Source organism: Idiotropiscis lumnitzeri, chromosome 12 (genome assembly GCF_059441095.1).
Source record: "Idiotropiscis lumnitzeri isolate Australia: NSW breed Sydney's pygmy pipehorse chromosome 12, RoL_Ilum_1.0, whole genome shotgun sequence".
Classification (NCBI taxonomy): domain Eukaryota; kingdom Metazoa; phylum Chordata; class Actinopteri; order Syngnathiformes; family Syngnathidae; genus Idiotropiscis; species Idiotropiscis lumnitzeri.
Genome location: NC_142402.1, coordinates 15,427,889 through 15,449,941, shown reverse-complemented (window position 1 = coordinate 15,449,941; position 22,053 = coordinate 15,427,889). Strand labels below are relative to the sequence as shown.

The window sequence follows — 22,053 nt, the reverse complement described above, 5'->3', positions numbered from 1 at the left end:
TTTGTCATTATCCTTGCGCTTTATGCTAAAAATCTAAATTTTCAAGATACCGAAAAACAAAAACGCAACTATTAGTTTCTGGTCGAAAAGAAAAGCAAACACTTTTCAGGGCAGTCAGTTTTTGTCCAAGACTTAAGGCCATCTTATGACTTGTGCAGAAAGTCTGTTTTCACAATGTAGGAAAAAATGCATTTATGTCCAAAAGTGTTGCAAAACCTTCCATACACACATTAGGGTTGGCGGACTTATCCAAATAGTGTAGATAAATATATTTTCTTCAGGGGGGTTAATTTTATACAATTTCATCAGCCCTGTTGCTTATGCAAAATGTTGTTTAACGTTTCTTTAAGAAAATAGATGCAGGAGCACTGTAACATTCCACACATTAAGATTCCATCCTAATCTAAAATAAATGAAAACAAACTGTTGCAAATTTCGGCCAAACGGCCACTTGAGTGAAGTGGGAAAAAAAGAAACCACTTGAGCTAATGCCTGACGAAGTGGGCAAGGAAAGCCACCGCTTTCGTCAACGTTCATTATATAAAAAGGGTGGTGGTTTTGCGAGGTAGGAAGGCGTTCACCACGAGTCACGAGGAGACCGGAAGTCAAACACCGAAACCCGGACGTTTTCTTGCCCCGACTTCCTGTTGTGTTAGTCTTCTTTCAAACCAGGAAGATGGATCTGCTTTCGAACAAATGGACTTTTAACGTTTTGCTTTGTATCTATTTCATTGGTAAGTTGATATCGGCTCAGCTTTAATTTGGCGCCCCTGATTGTTTTCGTACGTTTCCGAAACAAACCGGTTTGCCTGTTCAGACTTCTTTTGTGAGTTGGCTAGCTTTATGCTAGGCTAGTAGCGAGCTGACTTCTCAATAAAATTAGCTTGTCTAAAATGCCGTCTCGTTATCAGTCCAATGGTGGTTGGTCCTCCGGTTAATGTCTCCGGAATTTTAAATAACGCGGCATTAAATGTCTTGTGTGTGCGTTAAAAGTCTGTATTAGTACTTCTACAATAGGCGGCTGATCTTGAGCGTGACTACTCGTGATTTGCACACGCCTGGAGCCCAACCTCAGCCTCAAATGATACCCCATGTACGATTTGTCATTTTTAACAATTTGACCTTAAATTTACTCACGACTGTTGTGAAGCATATGTTAAGTGTTATTTAACTAGTTTCGGACGTACAGAAGAGGATTAGGGCCATGAATGGAGAAAAAAAAAAAAAAGGTTGGAAGGATTCTGACTTTATTCTCAGAAGTCAGAATTCTGATTTCAATCTCAGAATTCTGATTTTAAAGTGAGAATTCTGATTTTAAAGTCAGAATTCTCACTTTAATCTCAGAATTCTCACTTTATACTGACTTAATCTCAGAATTCTGATTTTAAAGTGAGAATTCTAAAGTCAGAATCCTTCCAACCTTTTTTTTCCCCATTCATGGCCCTAATCCTATTCCGTACGGACGCCCTGATCAGTTCGGCGTGGAAAATGTTTATTTTCTCTCACCCCGATGTCTGGCTCGGGCAGTGATTTAGAATTTTTTTTACAAAAGGTACCACCTCAAAATATACTTGGTTGTCGAAGTACCACCATAAAACAATTTAAAATCAGTGGCGTATTGTAAGACACTGTATCATGCAGTTTGAGAATTAAAAACTGTTGCTTGAACAATGATTCAATCAAATGTAACTTCTCATAAATGTTAAAAATTTACCTAAATATGTAAAAACAATGGTTGCTAAAGTTAACATGTTCACATTAATTGCACTTGTTAAGTTCGGCCGAATAGTTTTTTGTTTTGACTCTTGGTGTCTAATTTATTTTGTTACCAAACAATTTATGGCAAATGTTTTTCCTAGCAAGTCCCCCCCACCCTGAAAATCTGCGTCAAATTCCAGAACTATGATGTAAAAACATATTTACAGTTAATATTTCAACATGCAACCTGGTTAATGGCTTAGCCTGTTAAGAGACTATACCAACGCTGCTTTCTTATTCCTTGTGCTCCAATTCAAGTGTTTTTCTTGTAGGTGCCGGCTGTGCTTCAGTGGAAAAGAAGATCTATGTACACCTCAACTACACCGTCCCATGTGTGCGGCTGCTCAATGCCACGCATCAAATTGGCTGCCAGTGTAAGTTAAGCTGTCATATGCATTGACGAGCGTGTTCCACTCTCGCGTTAATACCTGAATTCGTCCTCCCCCAGCCTCCTTGTCCGGAGACGTTGGCGTTCTCCATGTGCTGGAGTCAGAGGAAAACTTGGACTATGTGCTGCGCACGGGTCTCCATCCTCCCTATATGGTTATCCTGGAAAACCAGCTCTTCACCAGGTACTTTTTTTTAAAAAAAATTTACGGAGTGCCTCTGAGCTACGTAGGACCTGAGACACACATTTAAAAAGAAAAAAGACAGATTTACATGGTTGTTTAATTTCAGGCTTGATGGGTAGCCGGGCAACTCTTTTTACACAAGCAATATACAAGTCAATTTTTCATAACGTGTCGCATTTAATGTTTTCTCTGTGTCTACCAGGTCCATCCTGATGAAGCTCAACAACGGCTCCAGCAGGGTGGCGGGCGTGGCTGTGGTGGCGCCAAATGTCAACCCAGCAGAGGGCTTCTCTCCGCACAACAACTGTCCCAATGAAAACACAGGTGCCTGTTTTACACTTTCTTTTTTACATGACTTATTTTAATCTTGTCATTTGATTACTTAACATTTTATCCAAATCCTTCTATTAATCCGTCACAGAAAATAATAATTATATTAATTGAAAAGCAAGAGTCACTGTACAATGAAAAGGCTTAATTTAGTTTTTTTACCCTACTATGTCAGTAATACACTGAAAACTCCCTATTTTTTTTTTTAGCTCATTAGTATTTGTTTTGAGCCAAAATATGTCAAAAACGATCCTTTTTTTTTTGTTCTCTTTAAATGATAAATTACACAACGCTGTCCCAAATTTTTTTTTTCCTTTATCCAAGTCTCAAGCAAGAAAATATTTTTTGTTGCTTTTTAAATGATTAAAAAATGCTTATCAGTGATGTTGGGTGATGAACTCTTGGATTCTAAAAATGTTTTTATCCAAAGTCCAATACATCAATAACAAATATGACTGATGAAAACTTGCTTCTCCCTAAATCTTTTACTAAAAAAATATATATATACAGTTATACATGCAGCATGTGACAAATGTTGTTTCTGTCAGGCGTGTATTCCGAGACCTACGACCCAGCTTTGGCACACTGCAGCGCAACAGTGTGGAATCCTCTGGGCAACGGCTTGTCCTATGAGGAGTTTGACTTCCCCATTTTCTCCCTGAAGGATGACAACGAGACGCGCCTCATCCGGCAGGTAGGTGGCTTGCCATTCATTGCGTCGGTTGTGCATGAACAATTCAAGTCCGACGTTTATTGGCTTGGTCTTTGGCAGTGCTACTTTGACCATAACCGCGTGGTGAACGGCAGCGCCCCGCAGTACCCGCTGTGCGCCATGCAGCTCTTCTCCCACATGTCGGCCGTCACCAACACGGCCACCTGCATGAGGAGGAATGACATCAACTTCAGCATCACGCCGGGTAATTTGGCTCCAGTTAACTTTTGGTTCAGCGTTGCAGATGAAGTGTCCCATAACACGTTGTCTCCGTGTAGAGTATGTGTGCGACCCACTGGGCGACTTCAACGTTTGGGCCACCACCCGGCCGCTCAACAATACGGCCAAAGGACACAAGATGTTGGAGAGCGTCGTCATTGCAGCCGCACGGGTGAGTTAATTATTCCATCACAAGTGCCACTCATCATCAATTTGATATTAATCATTATTTATTTATTTATTTATTTTACTTTGTCTAGATCTGTTTTTTTTTGTTTTTTTTTCAAAACCTCAAGAAAACATATTTTTATCGTATTTTTTTCAATTTAAAAAACAAACTTTTTTTTCACCAATTCATCTGAAATACAAAGAACATTTTGTGTAAAACACATTTCTCAATTTACTAAAAAAAAATAATAATTAAATAAATAAATAAATACTATGTTTTTATCCAAAACAAAGTGAGGGAGTTGTTGTTGATATGGATGTAAAAGAATAAAACAAACACATTGTTGCTGTCCAATCAAAACATGATCCTCCCTCCCAATATCTTTTTATGCAAATGCTTTGGTACACAACTAGAAGAATTTATTTTTTTTTTAGTGCTAAAATATGTATTTGAAATTAAAAAAAATATAGTCTTTATTGCCAGAGATATTTTGAAAAGTTTGACCAAATCATTAAAAAAATATCTGATACAAAAAGCCTTATTTTGTTTTGCATATATAAAACATTATCTCTGTCCAGCGAAACCCATACTTCTCCATTTTTTTTAATTAAAAAAAAAAAAAACAACAACAACCTTCTTTTTATTGTAATTGAAAACACAAAGAAACCAGATTTCTGTTAATTAAAAATAACACATACATGGTTTCCACTCTTTTTGCGATTAAAATGGAAAAAATGGTGGCAGTAATGATGGCGTTGCTATTCAACCCCCGCGCAGCTGGACAGTCGATCGTTCTTCTTCGACATTGCTCCTGGAGCGCAGAGTGCAGCCTCGGGCTTCATCACCTTGCTGGCGGCTGCCCACGCTTTGCGCAACATCACCCAGGAGGCGCCGCCCAACCGGACCATCCTCTACGCCTTCTTCCAGGGGGTCCGTCCGTTATTATTCAATTTCTTTTTTTTTTTTTTTTCATATTTGAAATCAACGCAGTATTTATTGACCCGCAGGAAACCTTTGACTACATCGGCAGTTCCAGGATGGTGTACGACATGGAGAACAAGCAGTTTGTGGTGGACTTGGACAATGTTCACTCTGTGCTGGAGGTCGGACAGGTGTGTTTGAACAAATAGTTGGACGTTAAAGTGAATGAAAAAACAACAGGTGGTGCTATTAGCCCCAAAAATTGGGCCATCCATTACCAAGCTCATTTCCTTCGTGGGACCAACGTCAAATGCCCAACCTGAAAAAGTGAACCTTTATGGTTGGTGTCTTTGGGCAAACATTAAATACATGTATATTTATTTTTAAATATACGATACATGAAAACACAAATCAAGCCTCAACATATATGATCAAAAGTTCCCCTGCGTGCTATATGATGTCAAATATGGTGGTAGGTTTTGAATATACCAGCTTGTTAGCCTAAAAATGAAACCCAAAAAATAATTTGAATGTGTTGCATCTAGGTGGGCCTGCATGCTGACTCTCGATTGTGGCTCCACTCTGATCCCGTTTCAAGGAGGAACACCAGCATCAATGAGGAGGTTTGTCGATCTCCCTTCCTGACTCGACACATCCCGCAAGACCTCCGCTGTTAATCTTTTTGTCTTTGTGTGGCAGGTGAAGACGCTGGTGGAGAACGTCCAGTCGGCTGTAATCACGTTAAACGTCTCAGTGAGCGAGCCCAACGTGTCGCAGCCGCTGCCGCCCTCGTCTTTCCAGCGTTTCCTGCGATCGCGGCCCATCCCCGGCGTGGTGATCGTGGATCACCAGTCGTCTTTCAGCAACAGGTGAAAAAGTGGTTTGGGGAATCTTGTGTGAGATTACAGGAAACATTCTGCGTTTTGTTCTCAATTTAAAACTCTTTGCTCATTTGCGCAGTTTGCTTTTTTCGGTGCTACTGCACTAATGGTACCCTTATCGTACGTTAAGACACTCTGTCCTAATGTGTCATGTCTTAAATGGGACACTAGGACAGAAGGTCTTTTCACACAGACACTTTCAGAAATGGGCAAAAGATGTGTGGTTGTTTAATTTTACACTTGATGGTTGGGTAGAGGCCCAAGAAACACAACTCGTTTCATGCAGGCCATTATAAAGTCAACCTTCTATCAATGTATGTCTGCTTTGCAGGTTCTATGAGAGCATGTACGATAACGCAGAATACTTGCGTGTCTCGTACCCGCAGAACATGACCCAAGAGGAGCAGTTGCAGTTCATCACAGACACGGCCAAGGTCTACCTCAGCGCCGTCAGAAAAGCTCTATTTGTCACTAAGTGGTTGTAGTAAAGATTTTGTGTGTCTTTCAGGCTCTGGCCGAGGTGGCCACTGTGGTCGCTCGGGCTTTGTACAAGCAGGCGGGAGGAGACCAGTCGCAACTCGGCGGCATCAACGCTGACGCCCAAATTGTAATGAGTATTTCCTTCAGTTGTACTTTTGATTTCTTAGGTGCAAATCGGTTGATGTGTTTGTAAGCTTTTTTTTTTTTCTTCTTCAATATCCTCTCTCTCCCTCAGGTGACTCAGATGCTTTACTCCTTCCTGATCCAGTCAAATAACAGCTGGCTGCAGCAAATAGTTCCCGCCGACCTCGCAGGCCACCTGAGTGAGTCGTTGAAATATCAGTAATAATGGTGTACTTCCTTTCATGCATGGCTCATAACTTCTGTGCGTTGTCATGATACGGCCACACAATTTTGTGTCAATTGGTGAAACTAGCGCTGGGCGCAGACACCACCAAACTATATTTGAATAAATACAGTATATTTTATTTTGGAATGATCTCACAAAAAATGCATTTACCTCAACTAAATGAAAAAAAAAAAAGTTAACTCCCTATATTTGAGCAAATATCTCACACCGGCAATGTAGTATTTATTATTTTAGCACATTCCCATAGAATGCATGAATGCAAATAATAAAAAATAAAAAAAAACTCCTCACTTATACGTCCTAAATTCCTTGACCTGTAGTTGAGAATATATCCTCAATGTTTTAGGAAATGCAGCTCTAAATGTGTTATCTAGTCTATTATCACAAAAATGCATTTGTCCAAGTAAAGGCCTTTCTAATAAACAGAAAAAACAAAAAAAACAGCCACTCTCAGATTTTGATCATAACAACTCATGATTTGAGAAGATTTCATTGAAATATGGGGTAGGATGTATGTTAGCGGTTCATTTGAAACAAAGTTTGTGTTTCTTGCTCCAGAGGACACGGCCACAAATTTCTACGTGGGGGTAGTGCAGCAATCGAGTGAGCCCACACACCTGGTGCAGCACCTGCTGGCCAACCTGACTGGCAGCGTGGTCAACGTCACCCAGCAAGACTGCCAGAGCCAGCGGATGGAAGAGAGCGATACCGTCAGCAAACACGTGAGTGGTCGTCACAGAGATGAGCGGCGCTCTCCCATCAAAAAAAAAAAACAACATAACGAGCGTTGCTCATCTTCTCAGATATACACGTACACGTGGGTACAAGGCGCGCTGCTGCCCAACGCCACAGAGAGGCGGGGCTACTGCGTCCGCTCCACGGTGCACCTCTCCAAGGCGCTGTCACCCGCCTTTGACCCGCTGCGAGAGTTCACCTCCACGGACTACTCCACCTGGACGGAGTCCCGCTGGAAGACAATCAAGGGTCGTGTCTTCCTGGTGGCCAGTCACGAGCTGGAGGTAGGAACGAACTATACACTTCCCATATTTACATCATATTTAATGCCCTCAAATGCAACATGGGTAACATGTTACACAAAGCACGTTCAGTCTGCTATAACACTCCAGTGTACCATTTACAAATCATCTAGAATATTACAGACGCTTATTTAATGCCATCCTATATATACGCAGCTCAAATACTGTAGAACTTATTTCATATTCTCTACAACTCCAACTTTTTTTTTTTTCAACCTTTGCTCTTAAGCCTGGTTATGCAAAATGGAGAATATGTATACTTTTCTATGCCAGTAAAGTTCTAAACAACTCTAATTGAACATATTTACTCAACTCAACTCTATTCATGGAGCACTAAAAAAAAAAAAAACATTGCTGTAGCAAAGTGCTGTACATTAGTTTGAACATGAAGACCATACGCTATTAAATTTAACGCTTTACACACTTTGAATTTCACATTAACATTCTATCTAATGTTTACATAATAATGCACTGTACACCAGAGTATTTAATATAATATTTTATGTTCTGTGAAAATCTTATATGCCATTTTTACATCATATTTAATGTTTGCTGGACTGGTATTATGGCATCTACTGCATATGTGTTAGTATTTTAATTTGTGTACCTGCTAATTTATATTACACTATATGGAAAGTGCTTTGTTACTGCTCCAGCTGTGGTGAAATGCGCTATATAAATCAAATTGTATTGTGTCATATTTGTGAGCAAAATGTAGTGTTACACTGTAAGGAAACATTGTAACTTTTTTTTCCGCCTGGCAAACAGACTGCTTAACTGCTGTTTTCACTGACTAGATGGTGACTCTTGGTGTGGGTGTGGGCGTGATGATCACCTCCCTGCTGCTTACCTATGTGATCAGCTCCAAAGCAGACATCCTGTTCAGCTCGCAGAGGGAGCCTACCAACGCCACCTACTGATCACAATTACCACAACTACAACTAGTACTACTACAAATACCAACCAGCCTGCAGACCCGGACCATGTTGCTTCAATCGAAAACACTCAAGCAGGTAAACACGCCTCTTGAAGGTTGTTTTAGACCTCAAAATGGCGGCAGAGGGTCCCAAAAACGTCTGGTCAGGTACCAGCAGCAGGCTTCGGAAATGATGTTGATATTTCTTTTTAAATTAACGTTCATGCTTTTTATTTTGATTTGTACGAGTAAGGACAAGTATGTGTTTGAGTTTATAATTGTGTGTGTGTGTGTGTGTGTGTGTGTGTGGGGTTGTGCACGCGCGCGCGTGTGTGAAAGCGATTGTCGTGTGCAATATTGTAATCTTTGTTGTAAATAAGTGTAATTATCACCAATGATAAACCACTTTTTTCTTGAGTCACGTTGAACAAAAATGTGGCATTGTAGATGTAAAACCGGCACGTATTCTAGAACAACCATGTGTTTTGCACTGCTTCCTTTCATTTAGGTTGGACTTTTTGTTCTTTGGATGTAGATTCATGATTTCACAATTGTTGACGACAGCGGCGGGAATCTTTGACCTGCTGTGATACCTTGATGAGAAAATAAATACTGCTTTTACAATTTGTACTTTCTTCAGTGCATAAAGTATACAAACTGAGTATTAATTACTCTGGTGGAGCATATCTAATGTTCTCGAACATTGCTTGTACCATATTTAATGTTCTATACACCTCTAATAGAGCGTATATAATGTTTTGTACAACTCTAATGTACCATAGCTATTGCTCTATATAGCTCATGGGCCATAATGTTGTATGCGACTGCCATCGAGCGTACTTAATGTTCTATCCATCTGTAAGCGCCTTGGAATACGTCTCTCGGTGATGGAAATAGTTTACTCTAAAAGTTGCATTTTGATACAACCACATTTTTTAAGATGAATGAATTTGTAATTTTAATAAATACCTGTCTAACCGGAAAATAGAAAATACTATATTTTTTAAAGTAATTTTTTTTTCATTTAATTTACATTTAGAAAATTAGCAACATTTAATTAAATTCTATATCTTATAGCAATGTTTTTTTAGTCTTGTGGTAACTAAAGAAAATAATTTCAAATGATAAATCTGTTTTTAAATGCAGATGTACAAATTTTAATGAAATATACAAACCGCACCATAGTTTTTAGCAATATTCACATTAACTTTAGTAACAATTTTGTGTTTAATTTTGCATTTTATTACGTTGGGAAAGTGGGTGAGTTGAAAACTGGACTGCTGGATTTACCTATTTGCGAATTTTAAAAATATATTAAGTATAAATTTTCTTAACTCACGTTTTTCATGGTAAGTGCTTATTTGTGGTTAATCCTCATTTTTTTCGCAATAAATTTGATGATTTTATGTACTTCAATTATACTCAGAATTTTGCTATTCGCGGTAGCGCCTATCCCTTTCCTCCGCAATTAACGGGGGTTCGCGGTTTTTTTGTCCAGTAGTTAAAGTCTAAATTTTATGGTAATTCTGTATAAACAAAGAATGATTCATAATTAACAAAATAAAATTGATACGAGTGTTTGTTTTTTCATGTGTTTAAGCTCAGTTGACGTTTAAACACGGCGATAAGCCCCGCCTTTTCCGCCTAACCTCCCAGTGGGCGAGCAGCAGGGATGGGCGGGGCAAGAGGAATGAGACTGGAGGGGGGGCTTCCACTGCCGAGCGGAAAGAAAGTGGAAACTGAGACAAATAGCTGCATGGACACTCTGCCATAAGTAAGTACTCATTTTACATTCCAAATGTCTTCAAATGAGAGTGGCGGGGTCACGCGAGCGCGGAATGAGCGGTGGTGATGTGAGCTTGATGGAAAAGCTTTCCTGAAAGGAGTGAAGAAGAAAAGGGGGCAGGTTAGCTTCGTGGTGGATGGGCTCAACAAACAATGGTGGAGAGGACGCGATGGTCGCCTTTTTTCTTTTTTATTCTCCCCCCCCCACTTGTTCAAACTACAGCTACGCAAGATTAGGAGGCTGCTTCTTGTCTTCCCCCGCTTATGGCCACGTAAACTTCCACTTTTTGTGCCGGGAATGAAGCGACAAAGACGGGGGCAATGAAGTCAAAATTGGGCCGACGCCGGAGGACAGTTTTGGCCGTGGAAGTCATTCATTTAGCGGGGAGGGGAGCAAACAATTCGGGGTGTGCGGTCCATTGTCCTATGACCACTGAAGACTTACATTACTTCCACCCCCCTTACCCTCTTATCTGCACTGCGCCTCAATGCAAACATTTCGCTGCAAAAATGCTTAGGAAAAAAAGCCCCAAACCGTTCAACTGCTGGCCTACCAACGTTCGTGTTTGGCGAACTGTAAAGTGCCTCCAGTGGTAGGCTATGCCTCCCAAATTCCACAGTACAGTACTCTAGATTGCACATTTTATGACTTTAACACGCGCTATAAAGAGTGTTTTAGCTACATTTTCTCTAAGAAAGACCCCAAGGCGAATATTTAATTTTCATTTAGAAAAGGCGTCTCAAACTAAACTCCGGTCCCCGCTGGCTGCTTTTCAACACGTTTAGATGTTTCCCTCCTCTAACACACCTGATTCAAATGATCGGGATCGTTATCAGGCTCCTGCAGCGCTTTTTGATGAGCTGGCCATTGGAATCAGGTGTGTTGGAAGAGGGAAACTTGTTAAAGCTTGCTGGAAAGTGGCCCTCGAGGACCGGGAGTTTGAGACGACTGATTTCGAAGCATCTGAATGGGAGCTTCATGCTGCCACCCACGGAATGTTTTTGAATATGCTTTCTTTTTTTTAAAAACACCAATACAGTTCGTTTTTGCACAAGTTTAACGTCAACATAGTGTTTGATATTTTTATGCAATATGGATAAACAGTTTAGACAATGCATGGATGTTTGTTCAATGAGTTTTAACGTGGCATGCTTTGTGTTTAACTTTCTTTTAATTCTTAAGCAATAGTTTGAATTTTGATGGAATGTGTTATGTTTTAACATTATACGTTTGCCATTTCTATGCAATATATTGTGCCTTTTTAGTAAGATTTTTACATGGTTGGTTTTCCGTAATATATTGTATGCAGTGTAGGTTTTGTACATTCAGGTAATAGCAAGTTTTTTTTTTTTTTTTTTTTTTTTTTTTTTTAAGCTGCCACCAAAACTGATGTGTAGTTTTCCTGCTTGGCATTTCAAAAGCAGGCAGGCAGTTGCACACAAGCAAACAAAGCCACGCCAATGAAAGCCTTCTGGATGGAGGTAATAAAATAGAAGTGGTATGCAAGCTTGTGTATTGTTGATATTTACTGACTTGTCTTTCAAATGAGCAGCAGTCATTGTTACTGAGGGGTAACTTAACAGTTGGGTCAGACTCAGCATAGTTAAAAAAAAATTTTGTTTGGTTTTGCCCATTTGAGTATTTTAATCAAAAATGCATATCCCTGCTTAAGGCGGAACATTTATTGTCACGAGGCTGTGGACACGTTCTGAATTATATATAATTCATATTTATATTTAATGTCTGCCAATTTTGCAGATGTTAGTGTTGTAAATGAATTACTATTAAGATTTTTTTGGTCACATTTTGATTTAAACTTGGATTGTTTTATTAAAAATAAAATGGTCAAAATGGGCAGAAACGTATTTTCCATGTCCAAACTTGTACGCTTAACCAATTAGCTAAAAAGTACACATGACAAACTATGTATAGAGGAGCCCATTAAAATGTTTTCACCGTTTGTTAGTTCTTAGTTAGGTGCAACCTGTTTGCACTCGAATCATTTTTTTGTTTCAATTTGAGTCACTTTGACAGGAATCTAATCGATATCTCATTCCAAATAACGCCAGCTGTTTTTTTTGTAGGGACAAACCAGGAAGTAATATGCTAGCTAACAAACAATCAAGAATACGGTATTCTTTGTCAACATGTCTGTGGGAAGTTGCTTGTGAGAAAATTAATTGATCAAATAATTGTCTGAACTTTGGTTTATAATTTTAGAGCGGAAAATGAGCAAAACCTAAGTTTGACAACAAAAACATACATTTGCTGCCAATCAATGAAATTTTTGCGATTGGCTGAGAGACAAGTTCAGAAATGCACAGTCTGACGTAGGCAAGGTATCATTTTCACTTTTATGTCTACCATTCGCAAAAAGGATCGCTTGCAACGTTGCCAAATGTTGTAACAAACGGTGCGCAGCCAACGATGGTCAAGCGGCGTGTGATGTCGTGAATCAAACGATTAAGTTGAATAGAATAGACACACACACACCCACGCGGTGTTCATTCTGGTGCGTGTGTCCACTGCACCCCTGAGACCGGCTAAACAAACTTCTGAGGTTTGATCAAAAACGGATTAAGAAACACTGGTCTCATCTTAACGACTTAAGGCATCCTCAGAACCAGGAAGCACTGTTGCATGCTAGCTAACAATCGAGCAGAAGTACAGCAAAATGTTTTTTTGTCAACGTGTCTGCTGGTGACATTTCCTTGAGCGATTATGAAAAATCAATCATCATTTAGCTTTTGAGTCCCATGCCAGTGTTGCATTAAGAACAACGCCGCCTACAAGACTCATGTCACTGTGTGGACGTAACACTGGACTAATCGGTTCCAAATTTTTAATGATTTTTTTTTTTGCTGTGACTAGCTGCGTAAATGTGCCAAAGTTAGCAATAGCGAGTGTACATTGGTAGTCCCTTTGCAGGTGACATCAAACAAGACAAGACATCACCCAGACACCTTCACAATAAATCAACAAAAAAAAAAATTCCCAAGTGCAAGTATTAAAGTCCAGATGTGTTGGTCTTGGTTTCTAATTGTAGAGAGTCTGTATGGACACGCTGTACATGTCGGCATTGCATGAATGGAGGTAAAAGTAAATTGATTTGGCATCGCAGAGGCGTATCTAAGGAAGTGGTCACAAACACACACCTGCTCTAATTTGCTGGTCTTGTGTGCAGGAGGGGCCGACAGTAGCAGTTGTTTCTTGGTTTACTGATGTCGTGCTAGGAAACGATGGGTGGTGGTGGTCTGCAGTGTGTGTGTGGGTGTGTGTGTGTGTGTGCGCGCACATTTACACAGTTGTTCGAGTAGGCCTCAAATGGAGCTGGGCGACGGTGTCCCCCAGAATGCTTCGCCGTCAGGGCAGCTGCCGTCTGGAAATGTTTGATTCCTCTGTGGACGTGTCTCGTGACCAGGGACGAAGCCCAATTGCGACAATTAGCATTCCACGCAAGAGCGGCGACGGGTAGCTTCAGTCACTCACGGCAAGCATTTTTTTGGATTGTTTTGTCGTTATTTATCAAATTGTTAAAAAAAAAAAAAGTTTTCATCATTATGCATTTTGCAGATAATGGACATTTTATGGTGGCGATATTACACTGTTTTTCGCCACATCACGTGACTATCGCAATTCATATTGATATTGAATTATCGCCCAGACCTTATTATTTCAACTTCAGTTGTCTTCTTTTGTCAAACACAAAGGACAATACATTCAGATAGCAAGAGTGTTTTTGTAAAAACTGGAATATGATGTAGCCCGACTTCCCATAACAGATGTCGTCTTGTCATTGTTTAGACAAGTTGTCATTGAACTTTGCTAATAGTTGGTCCGCCCCGTCGCCTTGTGGTAATTGTAGTTGTTTTCACAACAACTCCGCGTTCTTCGAAAGTACATTTGACTTGCAGTACATTCATTATCTTACAGTAAACAGTGCAGTTGAGCTCATAAATCTCCTTTAAAAGGTTTTTTTTTTTTTTTTTGATTGTTGTAATGTCCGCCTCTGAAAGCACTTTTATGGGCTTCGCCGCTGCGTCCTTTGTAATAATTCATACAGTACATTATCAGCAGCTTGTCAGGAGACTCTCGGGGGCGGTTTTGGCGGTGGGGTCGAGTTTCATTGTCCTGAGTGTGTTTTTATGATCCCTTTGCCCCGGAACGTTTAGCTTGAAAATAAACGTTCATTGAAGACTACTCGATGCGCTCGTGACTTTCATGGATTCAGGAAGATGTCGGCTTAGTAGGACGCTGGGATGAATAGGAAACGTGATCCACGTTACCACTGAACCACACCTGTTTGGATCAAATGTTCGTTGTCACTGACAGTCGAGCACAACATTGTCACAATAGTACGTTTACACCGGTGTTTTATCCCGTTTGCGGTCCAAAATGGGCTTGCCTTTGTCTTAAATTTCAGAAGTATTGTGATAGGACAAAATACAGGTGCATTTAAATCAGGTGTGGGCAAACTACGGCCCGGGGGCCACATGCGGCCCGTTAAACGTTTTAATCCGGCCCAGCAAACTTTATTAAAATTAAAGGAATAAATCTTGTTACTGTTTTATTTTGGTGTGTCAAACACAGATATTTTGTTGTAATGAGTTTGTTCATTTTCATTTAAAATGAAATGTATTTTTTTTCTCAGATGAGGTGAGGTTACGATACAAGTCGAATTTGTCTTGGGACAGTTGTATTTTCACGTCGCAGAGTCTGATTGCATGTGTAAATTCGGTGAACGACACATTTTGATGGGTTTTATTTAAATATTTTTTGGAACAATCGTACAATGTACTTACTTTACTTGTTTATTTTACGGTATGTGACTATGCTCGTATTGAAATGTAAAGGATATTTTTTGGATTCACAGTTCTTTCCTACTTGTCCACAGGTTTTGTTTTGTCTTCACTTTGTGATTTTATGTCATAAAGTGTATTGTTCATATTGTCTTTGTTATTGTTGCAAGATCATGCTTACTCTAAAACGTATCCACAAATGCAGCATTTTCAAACAACCCGTCTGGTACCTGCCAAAATGTTTTCTTTATAAGTAATGACATAATTCAGGCTATTCTGTCGTAGCTGAGTAAACTAAGAGAATCCCGAAATGTTCCGTTTGTTCCTATCCTCTCTTTATGTTTCCACTTTAGTGTACCGCTCGCGCCTCCTCTCATATGGCGACCACATGCGTCTCATTAGGCGGCGTAATGGCGCCGTGACGTCAGGATTGCAAGAGTATGTCAACGGTTTGAAAGGTCAATGCCGAAATGCTAAACGTGAGACGTTTGGATTTAAAACAGGAGAGGCTAGTTCAGCGATCATGTGGAAATTCATTTCAAATTGTGTGAATGCTACGGAGTGAGTCAGCTTTTTGTGTGGCAAATGTTCCATTGTCCAAAAGCACAAACATCACCTGATGCGCTACAAATTGAATTTAGCCTCCTAGCTGTTGGTCGGTAAACGGAATTGAGAGATTGAGAAAAAGTCTGAAATCCAAAGTAAAAGTACACACAATGTTCTTCATAAAAAATAAAAAAAAAAAAGAAGTAATCAGCATTCAACCTTGCAAAAATGTTATTCAAAGCTCAAAATGTCATTTTATTTATTTTAGGGCGGCTGCTAACCATTATTGTAATAATTGATTAATCTGTCCAATTTTTTTCAATTAATCAAAATAAATTGAAGTAGGTAAACTTTTTCCTAGTACATAAATAATGGTGAGTTGCTTTTATTTGAGTGCAAGTCTAACAATTTAGCCCAAAACATTGATGTATAACAAATCTGCAATTGTTTGTTACAGTACAGATTAGGGAAGAAAATTACAATTAGATTACTTTTCAAAATTGTTCAGACTCAATTCATATTTGACTAATGACTGAAAATAAAATAAAATATCGTACACAAATGGCATTATTTGTTAGCCTATCTATGGTGTGTTTTAGCATTAAGTTAGCAGAATGTTAAATGATCTCCATAAAGCTAATTGTCACCTATAGCCGCAAAAAAAAAAAAAAAATATGTGGTGTGGATTCCCTGCATGACGCACGTCAATCCTAGATGTTAACCAAGAGTGATTTGGTTTCAGTATTTGCCGAGACAGGAAGGGGATTTTAATAGGCTAATGCAAGATGCGGACGCCATTGGGGAGCTATGGCAGCGCTTCTCCCAGAAGGCCAATGGACAGCACTCCCTGAGCCACGCCCACCTTTTATCCGCTAACCGGCGTATGACAGCCTGGCATCCATCATGCCCGCCCTTCTATTTTGGTCTATTTTGTGTGCGTGGTGGGAGGGGCGGCGTAGCAGAGGGCGGCTTGAGGTCATGTCACCGTGGCAACTGTCAACCTACGACCCCCCCACCCCTCCTCCTTTCATCGCCATGGCAGCGGCGAGGCCAGGTTTCTACGGGGACGGGCGACGCCGCGGAGGGAATGCGAGACGCCGCGCGAGGAGGAAAGGGGGGAGAGGCCGAACGAGTTTTTTTTTGTGTGAAAACGGCGTAATCCAATATGGCTGCCTTTGTGTTGGTGCTAGCGCCGACACTTTGAGATGACTAACCACCGCCAGGAGCGTTTTGGCAAGTGCACGTCGCCAAAAAAAAGGTTTTAGTGGGTTAATGTGCCACAACGCTCACTTTGATTCCCACGCAGGGGGTGATGAGAGACACTGTTTTACTTGAACAGGTCGACCTGGCAACCATTTTACACTTCCTTATGCTGTGTGCCACGTGGTGTCGCTACTTCCCGACTGGGTTATTTTTACTTTACACCAGATTTGGGGGGGGGGGGGTCTTAAATTGGCCAATTCAATTACCAGACCATAACCCAATCGAACACGCATTTCAACTCGTGAAGAGGAGACTGAAGGGAGAAACCACCAGAAACGAACAAGAACCGAAAGAGGCTGCAGTAAAATATTTCAAATGAAGAATACAACAGTCTGGTCAAGTGTTAACGGGTCGCTGGCTCGATGCTCTTCTTGCAAGTACGAGTTATGCCACCAAATATTAAAAGTTATTCACTTCATGTGATCTAAAGTGTCATGAATTTTTTTTTGTGGGGTCGGCAAAGGGCTTGTTTTCCGAAAGCATAATTTGATAGATATGGGTTTGTCTTTCAGATCACGGCAGCCGCTGCTCTCCCTGCCTCGACTCTCCTACCCGCCGTCCTTTCCCGCCCCTCTCCTCTTCCTCTTCCTCTCCCCCCCCCCGCTCCCCTCGCCCACCGACTTCTCCCACGGCCCCCTCCTCGGCCTCCAAGATAGATTCCCTCAGGAGCAAGGTTGACCTGCTCAAGCTGCCGCTGGCCCTCTCCACCAAGTCCATCTCCGAGCGCAAGAGCCAGCTGGGCGGCGTCGGCAAGCCGTGCGGAACGGGCGGAGGAGGAGGAGGAAGCGGGGCTCGCAAAGCCCGCTCGCCACCCGCCCGAGACATGGATAACGAATCGCAGTACTCTGGGTACTCGTACAAGTCGTCCCACTCCCGCAGCTCACGTAAACACAGGTAGGGGCTACGATGCGCTGACATTTCACTCTTTAAATAAATGTCTGAAGGAAATTCAAGGTATTAAAGCTTGCTAATGCACAGTTGTGAACTGGAAGTCATTCTTAAAATGCTAAAATGTGCCAAGTTGTTGTCTGGGAAAACTACTTTGAAGAATCTAAATTATGAATAGTGGATAGTTCCTCACGATGTCATCGAGTGTCCCACTTGGTTATTGGCAGGGATCGGAGGGACCGACATCGCTCCAAAAGCAGAGATGGCAGCAGCCGCGGAGACAAGTCGGTGACGATTCAGACGCCAGGAGAGCCACTTCTCGACGCAGAGTCCACTCGCGGTGACGACCGGGTCAGTAAAAACAAACCTCTTTGGTTTTCATGTTGGTTACATATCTAACTGGAAATGTTGTCTGTACAGTTACTGTTAAAATTTTGGATTGCGTACCCCCGTGATGGCCAAAAACAAATATTCAACTTCACGTTGGTTACATGGCTACACTATCTGTAAATGTGATCTGTGCATTTTCAAATGAGAAAATGTGAAAAGCTCTCTGGTCCCCAAAGCAAACACTCAACCCCGGACTAGACGAGCAGTATTCACGTCAGTTCGACCTTCGGCTTGGCGGAAATTTAGTTAATTAACTGTCCGTTCCTCTTGTGTGGCAGGATGACAACTGGGGCGAGACCACCACCGTGGTCACGGGGACGTCAGAGCACAGCATTTCCAATGAGGACCTGACCCGAGTCACCAAAGACTTAGAGGAGTCAACGCCTCTGGAGTGCAAACGCTTCCTGGGCCCGGCGCTGGGCGGCTGCCTGAGCTTCTTCGCGCTGGTGACGCCGCTGGCGTTCCTGGTGCTGCCGCAGGCGCTGTGGCGCGACACCCTGGAGCCTTGCGGGACCCCCTGTGAGGGCCTCTACGTCTCGCTAGCGTTCAAGCTGCTGGTGTTGCTCATCTCCTCGTGGGCACTGTTCCTACGGCCGCCGCGCGCCACACTGCCGCGCTTCTTTGTCTTCCGCTGCCTGCTCATGGTGCTGGTCTTCCTCTTCGTGGCGTCCTACTGGCTCTTTTACGGCGTGCGCGTTCTGGAGCCCCGTGAGCGCGACTACCGGGGCATCGTGGAGTACGCCGCCTCGCTGGTGGATGCGCTGCTCTTCATCCAGTACCTGGCGTTGGTGCTGCTGGAGGTGCGCCACCTGCAGCCCGCCTTTTGCCTCAAAGTGGTGCGCAGCACAGACGGGGCCAGTCGCTTCTACAATGTGGGCCACCTCAGGTTAGTGCCAATTGGAGCCGTCCCGTTTTCTATAGTGCTTGTTGTCTTTATCTTTTGGCCATTTATCGCAGCGATCTGGATTGGTTTAGATCTCAGATTGGTCTCGGATAAGATTGGTTAGACCTCATTGCAATGATCAGCGTCTTCACGTAACTTAATATCCTTATTAATGTGTAATAACAACTAGGGATGCAACTAACAATTATTTTAATAATTGATTTATGTCAATTGTTGATTAATCATTGAATCTGAAAAAAATGTTCATCCCCTTTTTAAAAAACATGACATTATTTCAAATTGAGTGCAGAAAATGCACAAACTCACATAAACAAACGCACGATATGCAACACTGATCGAAGTCACTAGCATAGCCTCCACGCCACCTGTAAAACGAACACGAACGTGACCACCATCCAAAATAATTAAAGGAAGTTTTTACCGTTGTTCTAGTATCCAGCGGGCTGCCGTGTGGGTGTTGGATCATTACTACAACGACTTCCCCGTCTACAATCCCGCCCTGGTCAACCTGCCCAAATCCATCCTGTCCAAGAAGATGACGGGCTTCAAAGTCTACTCGCTGGACGGTAAACATCGATGCCTCTTTTAATGCTGTTGTTGCGCAAAAGTCACAGATCAGAGTTGTTGTAGAAGACCAGACTTTGCCTTTTGACACCACAATCCAATTATTTTATTTTTTATTTTTGGGGGAAGTCAACTTTACCTTTAATTACAGGATTACGGGAGAGCCCATGAAGAAGTGGGAGTGTTTTTAAAAAAAAAATAAATAAATAAATAAAAAATCACCGGTGAAGAACAGGATTTAAATTTTTTTTTTGTCATATCAATACAAATTGTAATGTATCTTAAGGTATTTTAGTTTTAAAAATTCTCATACTGTCGTAGAAATAGTTCTTGGAACTTAAATCCCACCCCTGAGTAACCCAGTGGCAAAAAACTTCCTGCACAGAAAACCCTGCCAATAATTCAACGGGCCAATCACGCGCTATGATTGCCGCCGCCGCCCGGAGGCGAGACAACTCCCATAACGAGTTCTACTACGAGGAGGCCGAGATGGACCGCAGGATCCGCAAACGCAAGGCCAGGTAGAGACACGCCCACACACAGTCAGCTTAGCTGAGCTGTTTTTTTTAATGCAAATTATAAGTTATTGTAGGTTTATGATGACAAAACAAAACCAAACAAAAAGTCCGTGTAATGTTGAAGGCTGGTGGTGGCGGTCGAGGAGGCGTTCACGCACATCAAGCGCCTCCACGAGGAGGAGGCGGCGTTGACCTCTTCACCCAAACACCCCCGCGAGGTGATGGACCCCCGCGAGGCGGCGCAGGCCATCTTCGCCCCCATGGCGCGGGCTATGCAAAAGTACCTGAGGACCACGCGGCAGCAGGCCTTCCACAGCATGGAGAGCATCCTCACGCATTTGCAGTTCTGCATCACGCACAACATGACGCCCAAGGTCAGAAAATGACTCTATCGCTGGTGCTATAACAGGAATTAGAATAATAAGAACCGTGATAAAAATTATTATGATGTTTCTATCTTAAATTTTTTTTCTTTTTTTTTTTTAATTAACATATAACATTTAAAATTAAACAAACAGATTATTATTTATGTTTACAACATAAATCATGGAAATGTCATTCATTATCATTTATCAATTAAAATCCATTATGTATTAATTAAAAAAAAACTAATCTAACCTGTTTAGGCCTTCCTGGAGCGTTATCTGAGCCCAGGCCCCACCATGCAATACCAGCAGCATAACGGCAGGGGGCGCCAGTGGACGCTGGTGAGCGAGGAGCCCGTGACGGCGGCCCTGCGCCAAGGCCTGGTCTTCTCTGTACGACGCCTCGACTTCTCCCTGGTGGTCACAGTCACGCCGCTGCCCTTCTTGCGCCTCGGCGAGGAATTCGTGGACCCCAAGAGCCACAAGTTTGTCATGCGGCTCCAGTCCGAGACGTCCGTGTGAAGGACACAAAAAACAAAAAAAACAAACCTCAAATCAGCTCCCGATGCCTTTGACTCATCTTACCCGTGTTGTTGTTGCAACACGCTGTTATAAAAAAAAATAATAATAATTTTTTTTTTTTTTTTTTGCAAAGGCGCCTTTTTTGTTGTAACCACTGAACTACGTTACCACGACTACGACTTTGTGTCCTCTCATCTCAAAAACTGTGACTGCACCACACCATCACTGCTACCTGCAAATGTTTTCTTACCGTTTTCAGACACCTTTTTTTTGTGTTTTATATGAAGCTCGATTTAGGGCCACACTGACAAGAAAAACACATCATTAGCCTAAATAGCATAGTAAGTCACTTAAGAACGTTTTCACAATGACGACTAATTCTCCAAACATGACAATGGAATGATGCAAAGGAAAACAAACATTTTTAGCCGGTACATTGATAGTTGTTTTTTTTTATATTTTGAAAGTAAGTAAAAAATTACTTTGGCAAGTCTATACTGCAACGAAACAATAGTAGAAGACGTATGTTTTTTTAAATCAGAAATGAATAAAGATGCATTTTTCTGGAGTCGAGCATTTTGAGGTGGCGGGGGTAAACATACAGCTAATAAATTTGGTCCTGAGACTGGAGTTGTATTTTTGTGCAAAAAAACCCTGCTTCTTCTATATTAAGTCCACTCATCAATTGACCTTGATTGATTTTTAAAAATATATTTTTTTGTCCATTAAAAATCGACTTCATTCTTGAAAAACTATTTTCATCCTTGTACCATTACAACTTGTTTTCTTAAGTTAGTTTTTTCATGGAACCCTGAATTTCTCTTATTCCAGTGCGGCCCTGATCTTCCTCGGTACTCACGACAGAATGTAGCAACTTAACAAATAACACTTTTCTGATATATGAGATGTATGTTCATGTTTGCAATTAGTATTGCTGTTTCACCTTTACTCACAAAAAACACACAATTTAACAAGAACAAAACAATCAGCATTGTTCTTCTGCCTCCAGTCCACAAACTGTAGCTTTAACACCATCTGAAAACATAACCTTTAGTGACATGCTTGCATTAAGCTAATTTATTTTTCTATAATCATCTAAATCCAGCAGCTTCTTTTTTTTTTTAACTCATGAACCTATCACAG

At 41.4% G+C, this 22,053-nt stretch overlaps 2 protein-coding genes across 2 annotated transcripts; both read left to right on the top strand.

Moving 5' to 3' along the window:
* The first annotated feature begins 586 nt into the window (after window positions 1-586).
* On the top strand, window positions 587-8,989 carry ncstn (nicastrin). Its single transcript, XM_088312098.1, has 17 exons — window positions 587-734; window positions 2,031-2,132; window positions 2,207-2,330; window positions 2,533-2,654; window positions 3,209-3,354; window positions 3,433-3,577; window positions 3,651-3,763; window positions 4,538-4,690; window positions 4,768-4,872; window positions 5,227-5,304; window positions 5,381-5,550; window positions 5,894-5,996; window positions 6,071-6,169; window positions 6,278-6,365; window positions 6,971-7,134; window positions 7,216-7,431; window positions 8,247-8,989. The coding sequence occupies exons 1-17, from the start codon at window positions 677-679 to the stop codon at window positions 8,367-8,369; spliced, it is 2,109 nt and encodes a 702-aa protein (XP_088168224.1). The 5' UTR covers window positions 587-676; the 3' UTR covers window positions 8,370-8,989.
* Window positions 8,990-10,020: 1,031 nt separating this feature from the next.
* vangl2 (VANGL planar cell polarity protein 2) lies at window positions 10,021-21,466 on the top strand. Its single transcript, XM_088310414.1, has 8 exons — window positions 10,021-10,139; window positions 17,272-17,653; window positions 17,875-17,998; window positions 18,316-18,923; window positions 19,374-19,507; window positions 19,891-20,026; window positions 20,148-20,397; window positions 20,650-21,466. Exons 2-8 carry the CDS (start codon window positions 17,583-17,585, stop codon window positions 20,908-20,910), a joined length of 1,584 nt encoding a protein of 527 aa, XP_088166540.1. The 5' UTR covers window positions 10,021-10,139; window positions 17,272-17,582; the 3' UTR covers window positions 20,911-21,466.
* The last annotated feature ends 587 nt before the right edge of the window (window positions 21,467-22,053 follow it).

What these genes read in the sequence shown, in the direction of transcription:
- ncstn (XM_088312098.1), top strand. Translation starts at nt 677, where the DNA reads ATGGATCTGCTTTCGAACAAATGGACTTTTAACGTTTTGCTTTGTATC. An exon ending in TCGTCATTGCAGCCGCACGG is followed by an intron (nt 3,764 to 4,537) that starts GTGAGTTAATTA and finishes ACCCCCGCGCAG; the next exon opens with CTGGACAGTCGATCGTTCTT. An exon ending in ACACCAGCATCAATGAGGAG is followed by an intron (nt 5,305 to 5,380) that starts GTTTGTCGATCT and finishes TTTGTGTGGCAG; the next exon opens with GTGAAGACGCTGGTGGAGAA.
- vangl2 (XM_088310414.1), top strand. Translation starts at nt 17,583, where the DNA reads ATGGATAACGAATCGCAGTACTCTGGGTACTCGTACAAGTCGTCCCAC. An exon ending in CGCAGCTCACGTAAACACAG is followed by an intron (nt 17,654 to 17,874) that starts GTAGGGGCTACG and finishes GGTTATTGGCAG; the next exon opens with GGATCGGAGGGACCGACATC. An exon ending in ATCCGCAAACGCAAGGCCAG is followed by an intron (nt 20,027 to 20,147) that starts GTAGAGACACGC and finishes GTAATGTTGAAG; the next exon opens with GCTGGTGGTGGCGGTCGAGG.